The 8,939-nt window shown below is 26.6% G+C and overlaps 2 protein-coding genes across 5 annotated transcripts in view; one reads left to right on the top strand and one right to left on the bottom strand.

Annotated features, from left to right (window-relative positions):
* The window catches only part of LOC100159119 (RRP15-like protein), a 3,853-nt gene extending 2,116 nt beyond the window's left edge, over window positions 1-1,737 (top strand). The window contains 3 exon segments of the mRNA NM_001293463.1: window positions 1,034-1,119; window positions 1,199-1,349; window positions 1,482-1,737. Of these exon segments, the coding sequence (NP_001280392.1) occupies window positions 1,034-1,119; window positions 1,199-1,349; window positions 1,482-1,598 (354 nt within the window). The 3' untranslated portion in view covers window positions 1,599-1,737.
* A 2,924-nt stretch (window positions 1,738-4,661) lies between these two features.
* The window catches only part of LOC100168003 (thioredoxin, mitochondrial), a 6,846-nt gene continuing 2,568 nt past the window's right edge, over window positions 4,662-8,939 (bottom strand). The window contains exons 2-4 of one of the 4 annotated variants that reach the window (XM_016804999.2): window positions 8,392-8,533; window positions 5,824-6,023; window positions 4,662-5,741 (exon numbers count right to left, since the gene is read on the bottom strand). In XM_016804999.2, the coding sequence (XP_016660488.2) occupies window positions 5,175-5,585 (411 nt within the window). In that variant the 5' untranslated portion in view covers window positions 5,586-5,741; window positions 5,824-6,023; window positions 8,392-8,533 and the 3' untranslated portion in view covers window positions 4,662-5,174. Of the gene's footprint in view, window positions 5,742-5,823; window positions 6,024-7,998; window positions 8,271-8,391; window positions 8,534-8,939 lie in introns of those variants that run through there. The other 3 variants (XM_003244995.4, XM_029488043.1, XM_001951091.5) reach the window with 3 other exon arrangements.

The following is an 8,939-nucleotide window of genomic DNA, read 5'->3' as shown; positions in this document are numbered from 1 at the left end:
AAATTTATCAAATTTAAAATTAAATAATTATTTTGTAGTTAAAAATTTATAAAATGTTCAACTTTTATATCTAAGGATTGAAAATTTAAAACAAGATTCCACGTAAATATTTAATTCTGTTGCCAAAAATTCTAAGAAATACATAAGCACAGTTTATTTTTATAGTCATTTTAAGTTCAAATTTGGACGAAATTACATATTAAAAAATCTGGAATAAATATTTTATTTATTTTGTTGTGATTGTAATGATTGTATAATATTATTTGTGGGTACTTGAAACTTCTAAAGTATACTATTATATATCTATGATAGTACCACGGTTTGTTGTTAATGTATAACGCGTTACCTGATGGATATTGTGATATGATTAATTTGGAATTTATTATTAATACCTATCATAGGTCAATTTTTTTTTAATACTATAGATAAGTATACCTACCTATAATAGGTATGTCTAATACCTGAACTGACAAACAGTCTCTGCTCAGAATCGTTTTTCTTATACAGTGATATTTTATCATTGATTTCAAATTATTACTATCCATTATACAGTGACTCACTTGTAACCTACTGTACAGTAGAGCGACATCCACTTACCCACCTTTTTTTGTTTTATAAATTACATAAAAATAAAATCTGAGATTAGGTATAGGTACCACCAATACCTATTTTTTCCCCAATTAGTCCAACTATAATACGAGACAAATGCTTGTAACTTGTACATCATAATATCAGTGTGTTGTTTACCACACCACCTACCTGAATTAGGTTTTATATCCTCAATACTTATACATAGATCTAAATGTCATATGTATGTGATTTTTTTACTACCTATAAAAGTGTACACAAGGAATAAAAAAACACTTGTTAAAGCAATGCATTCATTGCTTTGCTAAGTATCTAAAATGCTCTAAGGAGATATAGCACATTAAATATATGCCACTGTCTGTAATCAACAAATCATAATATTAATAATTTAAATTATGTATTTATTAGAATAAATAATTTAATGTCTTGTATTTCATTTTTATAGATAAGAGAACAAGTATTAATGGGAAGACAAAAACCTTCAGTTTGTGACAGAGTTAAAGAAAAAAATTTATCAAAAATTGCTACAAAGTAAGTAATTTTTCAATCTAATAAAATATTTATTATTAATATTTTATCTCTAATATTATATTGCAACAAAATTGTATAGGGGTGTTGTACAATTATTCAATTTAGTTAAGCAGCAACAAAGAACTGTAGAGAAGAAATTGAAAAATGTAGGACCATCGATTTTAAAACAAGATAAAGTGTTGGAATCTCTTGATAAAAAATCATTTATTGATTCCATTGATCATAGAAAAGTAAGTACATACATTAATTTCTTCACTGTCTTATTTTATTATTAATTCATTTTTTGTTATTAAAAAACGCTGAACTAAAATATTATTCACTTTTTAATACTGAAATTAAATTTGTAACGTTTTTTTTTTTAGGAAAATGATGAAAGTGGTTGGGATGTTCTTCGAGATGATTTTATGGGCGGAACTAAAATTAAAGATTGGGATAAACATATTGATAATGATAGTGAAGATGATGGTGTTAATGTTTAAATAAAAGTACCAGTGTTTTTTTTTTTTATTTTAAATACTATATACAATTGAAAATAAATGTTACTATTACCTATTGGATGAATATTTGTAAATACATTTTTAAACATTTAATTGTTTAAATAAAATTAAACTTTGACCAGATAATGACTTCAGTGTTAAATTTTCCAAATTTCTTTGCCAATCATACCAATTGATCCAATGAAGCGATAATAATTCTAAAGACAGATTTGAATTTGTCGTCAAGTCTACTTGAAATCAACTTTCCCACATTTTTGATTTTTTGATTTTACCTTCTCCAAAAATTAAAATACGACAACAATATGATTGTGTTAAGAATAACTATATACTAGCAGTAGAACAAGAATCATATGGTTTTAATAAAATTATAAAATCCATTTGCGATGAACTTTGTAGTTCAAATTTGGTTTTAAAGGAAGACAGTTTAATCGCAAACCAATATAAATTTAACAGTTTTACGTAGGATTTAATATATAGCGACTTAATTATAGATTCTATGGTAGATATTATTGTACCCGATTATAAGATACTTCAAACAACAATAATATCAAATATGAAAAAATTGACACTTGATTTTGTTGAAGGAAATAATTTATACTCTCTAAAAATCCAACACAAACCAACACACATGTCATCCAATATTGCCAAGTGCCTCACTAAGTATTATAAAGTACAATTAATTGACATTCCTAATTTAATAAATAATTGTTTCACATCATTGAAAAATGATCGAATTGAATTAGAATTAAAAATGAATGACTTATACATAAAACGTACCAATATCAACCATGCATTACCTAAATTAATTGCACAATTTGATGAATGGTTAGAACAGATTAATGAACAATTGAATTTAGATAATTATTCTTCTAATGAACAAAATAATAATGAAATGATAGATGATACTAAACAAAACCTTGAAATTATAAACAATAATGCATACATTTCAGAAAATGAAATTTTAACAGACCTGTCAGAAAATAGTTTAAATCTTAATAATTTTAGATATGATAATTATTTTAAAGAGCATGACAAATTATAAATTATTCACAACAAATAAAGTAAATCTACTTGAAAAAGATACTGAAATTAATAATAGAAAATTTGAATGCAAAATATGAGGAATATGAAAACAATTTCAAGAAAAACAAAGGTTGGTTGGACGACTATTACTTATTGCCATTAATTAAAAAATCACTCTCTTCGTTCTCTTGTTGTAATCAAGGATATGTACTCGACATTTTCCTTTTATATGTGGAGCAAATAGAATTTATATTTAATAATGATATTAGCTACCCAAATACTATTATTTTGTTATCATATAATCAAATAATAACAGATATTCTAAAATGTTGCGAAGACACATGTTCGGCTATTAATGAAAAAAGTAAAATATGTTTTAATTACAAGAATTTCGAGCAAAACATGACAATTATTTCTAATAGTTTTAAATCTGAAAGCTCAGATATTTATTATGAACAAGAAGTCTATAACTGGAACAAACATGCATGAATTAACATCAATAAATTATTTGGAACATTATTTCACAAAAAAAAGGTATTATTGTACACAGATTAAATGTACCATTAGAATTGGCTGATGAAACAATATCTTATATATTTACAATACAAGTTTTATACAGATATTATAATATCCCTGATTGGCCGTAATCCATTTAAAGATATATGATATGAAACAAATAAAAAAAAAAACAAGAAAGTTACAAAGAATATCAAATAAGTTGAATATGATGAATGAACAGTGGAAACAAGATATAAACAAAACTTTAAAACAGGAAAAGAAACAAGAATATAGGAATTCAGTAAAAATTCATAATTTTATAAGCAAAAATATTTTGTCAAAACTTTTGAAAGAAATTTCCCCAGTTAATAAAAGAGGTTCACATTTCCTAGAAAAAATATTGAATAAAACCAAATTATGCAATACCAAACGGTTGAAAATGTTACTCATAGTATTTGAATCACTAAATGAACTTAAAATAATACATTGGACATAAGACATAAGTACATGACCATTCATATAAAAACCAATTCATAATACAGTCATAATAAAGTCATAATGATACAATTGGTGATCTAAAGTTGGAAATTTAAAAATATGTACTTGAATAACTAGTAATATATTATGATCATGTATACTGTTATTGATCTATACTTGAATACTTCTATACTAATATTATAAAGAGGAAAAATTTATATGTCTGTAATAAATTAATTCAAAAACTACTGGACCGATTTCAAAAATTCTTTCACTATTAGAATGTTACATAATCCCTGAGTAACATTGGCTAATTTAAAAAGGGTAAATTAGAGGTCCAACCCTGTGATTTTGAGATTTACAATGGAAATGTTTGTTTGTTAATGGCTGCTATTGGTTTTAATAATTAATATTATTAAAGCGATAAGCCTATTGACGCAGTGGCACTATGTATTTTAGTACAGAATGCCTCTAGTTCACCCACAGTTTTTGTGAACCAATTTTTGCATTGATTTTACATTGATTTTTTTCTTATTTATCTATACATATGCATGTTTGGTTTTTTTATTCATCGGATTTTAGTACGGTTAGGTTAGGTTAGGACTTACGTACAAATCAAACAAGGTTCATGATCTACCGCAGGTAGATTGCCTACTAGATAGCATTGAGTATATGTGGTACAAATACTCAATGATAATTGTAACTTCTGGTGGCAACCGATTGGGTCAGACCACATCCCTCAATAACTCGGTTTTTTGTTGTCTGCGGCCAGTGTTACTAAGGATCGGCTGCAGCTGAATTAACACTTTACACTTTACAGCATTTATCTTAACAAAATGCAAGCATGACGGTTATTGAAATTGCATTCAATGCGTGCATACTTCACACCCATTGCTGCTGACTTACACAGAAGCTTGCCACTTGTAGTTACTCTTATATGAGTCCGATCAGTCATCAATTACTTTAATTACTAATGTTTAAATACTAAAAATGTTAATAGATATTGTAGTAAAAATGTATATATATAATATGAATTAAGTGCTTTAATTATTTAGATAAAAATTATATTAATTCAGAAAACAAAGAAAAATTGGAAACAATTATTAATTAGAACTCGGTGTCTCACATTGTACCATTGTCCATTAGTGTGACTAATCAAAGTTGAAATACTTTAGTACTATATAACATGTTATACAGGTAAATGCAATTTTTAAATTACTATATTCAAAAAAAAAAAAAAATTAAAACTACTAATACATGTTTTTTGATATTTACATAAACACACAAATTATTATTAAATATTTCAATAGAAATATAAAACAAATAACATAATAGTGACTAGAAAAACAGTAATTATTGAATTTACTTTGAATTTTAAACAAAATAATATTCAAACTTTTAATCATGTTAAGAATTAATTAGTATTTAAAAATTGAATATCTAAAAAACTGGTTTAAAAGCGAGCTAATAATATAGGTACTACAATAAAAGATATAATATATTATGTGTCACTATATAATGCTTTTATACAATTATATATATATATGATTATCATTATGTCTATATTTCCGGTTTAGATATTTTTTTTACCATTTCATTGATCATGTCATTGTCAATGAGTCCAATAAATTTGTCAATGACATGACCATCGCGAATGGCTAAAACAGCTGGAACTGCTTTTACCTCAAATGTGTGAACCAAATCAGCGTTCTTTTCAACATCCACTATTGCTAAATGTACAGACGGTGAGTCCCCAACCATCTTTTTTAACATTGGTGTTAATGTTAAACAAGGCTCACACCACTCTGCATGGAAGTTGACAATCACAGGAATATCACTTTTTAATACATTCTGTATAAAGTCTTCACTGCCACATACTGTAAATGATTTACGATAGATACGACCCACTGACATTGATCGCTTAGTTGTTTGATGAACTTTTTCCAAACAACGAAATCGGTTGAAGGACATTGTTTATGTTATAGTTTATAGTACCCAAGATTTAAGTTGTGGCACAGTTTTACGACTCATAACATGCGAAGAGAACAATGCGGCCAATCCTATTGCTGCACTTATAGAAAGTATGCTTAGAGTTGCTAAACGCCAAACATATAGCGGATCTACAATCTAAAAATAGAAAATGTATAAAATTTATTTATATTTAAATAATATGAAAAAATAAACTAAATATATCTTGTATGATTCATACCTTTATATCTGGTTTAGGTGTTGCTACTGAACTACGAGGTATTGAAAGTAATATAATTGTTATAAGGATTGTAGATACCAAAACAATTGGTCCAATACTATGTCGTGTTCGAAGAGACAGAAGACACAATATAAAAGATGAGAACCAAAGTCCAATTAAAATAATAGCACCTATACCAATCGCTGCAGAAGACATCTGACCTTTAAAAAAAATATATTTATGTAAATACAATATGAAATGATCAATTATTTGTAATAATCTAAACATAATACTGGGCAGGGTTGGGCAAGATACTCAAAAAGCAGTATCGCGATACTAGATACTCGATACATTTTAATAAAATTAGTCACTGGTTTTTTTAAAAAAATATGTTTATTATTATGGGGATGACCACTTAGTTAAATATGGCAAATAAAATAATAACAATTGACACTTATTCAGTAATAATAAAACAAATCAATTACGACATTAATTCAGTGGTGGTTCTAACGTATGGGCAGGGTGGGCAGCTGCCCATACCAAAATTTCTGGTGCCCCTTATTGGGGAAGGGGGAGGAAATGAGGAATGTTATTCGCAGTTAAAACCTAATTATAAATCTACTGTTGCCCATACGAAAATGTAGTCCTAGAACTGCGCCTCCATTAATTAATCTCGATGTCGTCAACAATGCAATAACCACAATACAATTACCGAACAATTAAATAATAATAATTATATCAATAATAATTCTACATTAAAAATTATATAAATAGGTACATAATAAAAATAATTGTAGTAATAACATAATGTCCTAAATCCTAATATATAATAAATAGGTACATAATAAAAATAATTGTAGCAATAACATAATGTCCTAAATCCTAATATATAATAAATAATAGTATAAGTCAGTCTGAATTTAATTTAAATAGTACATTGTACATAATGTCATTAATTTTTTAATAATTAAGAAACAAAGATAAATATATGTCACATATATAATTATATTTTAAGATTTATCGGTACTGAAAAATAATTTCCAAGGGCAAGATACTAAAAAAGCAGTATCGAGATACTAGATACGAAATAATCTAATATAGGTACGGACGTACGGTAAAGACGTAAAGTCCCATTCAACGTGTATATTATGTGGGTGCGTCACAGTACACAGATATAACTCAATATGGCTAATAGGTTGAAAAATAATTTTGTACAAGTTGTACTGCAATAATTAAATTATGGATTTATAAAATTAAATTCAGCACGCATATTATAGGATTATAATAAAACAAAGTCAAACAGTCGCGGTTGGTAGATGGGTGAGTAAAAATAATCCTATAAAATTAATTTTTCAAAGTATCACATTAAAGTATCGAGTATTTTTTGACGAAATTATTTTGGGAAATACTCGATACATGGTCTAAAAATGTATAACGATACAAGATACTCGATACTTCATATAATTGTATCGAGATACAAGATACAAGATATAATTGTATCGAAGATACTGCCCAACCCTGATACTGGGTAATAATGGTTTCAATTAATATAGTACAGTAATTTTAATAAAATCTTATTTATGTGGTTCGATATGAACTGGAAAAGAATAAATTTAAATTTATAACTATTTAAAGTTAGTTAGTTTATCAATTAATAACTTATGTTCAATTACTGTTAAGAAGTTTGAAAATCTGTGGCTGTGACTGGGAGTATTATTGACTGATAGGAATGATAGTATATAGCAAGATACCTATTCTAGTAGGCTCAAGGCTGTAGGCTATTTTGAACAACAGTTTGGTATGGTTTGATTAAAAATATTAGGCCAAACCTTGTAAACTACAAAGAGCCAGTTGCACTAAACCTCTTCAATTTTTTCTTCAAGGAGTTATGGACAAGAGTTAAATTAGTGATCAAACCTTTAAAATGGTATGTAATAATTAAAAGGTCTTATCATAGAACAATAGTCTTATGTAATATAATTAATAGATTTATTCCTTATAAATAATAATATGGGCATACCTAATCATTGTTACAAAAATTCAACCTAAACTTATATGTGTACTTTAGATAAAAAATATTTAAATAATGTATCATCAAATATTAATAATACCACATTAATCAATTATTTATCTTACCTATTATTTGTATACCTTTATAACTATTGTTTTATGATTTTTTAGTAAAATTATCCTTACCTGATATTTTGTCATCATTTAAGTTATATTTAATAAGTATATTCAGTAAGACAAATAAGAAATTAAACCATTAAAATAATATTATATAGTTAGATTAGTTGATTATAAAATTAACAAATATAATATGATGTAAAGCCCGAAGGTTCTTAAATAATGATATAACTAATAACTAATAAGTAATAAGTACTAATAACACCGAAATCGGAAATACCAAGCAATATAATATTAAGTAGCTTCTTTTTTATAGTTATTAGTTATTTCTTAGTTATTACTAATGAGTAAATTTTAATACTAAATAGTAAAATTTACTATATTATAGTATTATAGTACATAGAAACAATTTGTTATAATCATAGACATATTTATATGTCTATGGTTATAATCATTAATTACCACAGGTTATCAAGTTTCCGATCAGCTGCTTTTGCCACAGTTATAATATATAATAATAACTAGATAGTCGACTCCATGTACAACAACTTTATTGAATTGGCGATTGAAAGCTTATCAATTATCAGGCCGGCGGGGGGTGGATCTGTAATGGGGAACATGTAAAATAACCATAGACATTTAAAACAACTAGATAGCCGACTACAGGATAATATTGAAGTCAACCGCCATATGCCAACAGGGCAATATTTACAAAATCGCATGATTGATATTATTGATATATACATTGAACTATATAATATTATAATATTATTATATAGTTCAATGCACGAAATATGTAGTAGTTCGTGGTTCAATGGATATATATTGATTTATTATCAGATATCAGTGTCTTATCTATTGAGTTAGATAAGAGACATAAGATTTAAAGTTAAAATAAATTCGATGAAAAACGATGAAAACGGACACGGCCGAAACGCTATCGGTAAAACAATACATTTTATCGGCTGCCGAAAATAGATATAATAGAAAATCCACCAGTCTACGGGGGG

This window comes from Acyrthosiphon pisum, chromosome A1 (assembly GCF_005508785.2).
Source record: "Acyrthosiphon pisum isolate AL4f chromosome A1, pea_aphid_22Mar2018_4r6ur, whole genome shotgun sequence".
Classification (NCBI taxonomy): domain Eukaryota; kingdom Metazoa; phylum Arthropoda; class Insecta; order Hemiptera; family Aphididae; genus Acyrthosiphon; species Acyrthosiphon pisum.
Note: the sequence above shows the minus strand (reverse complement) of the source record. Positions and strands in the feature narration are given on the sequence as shown.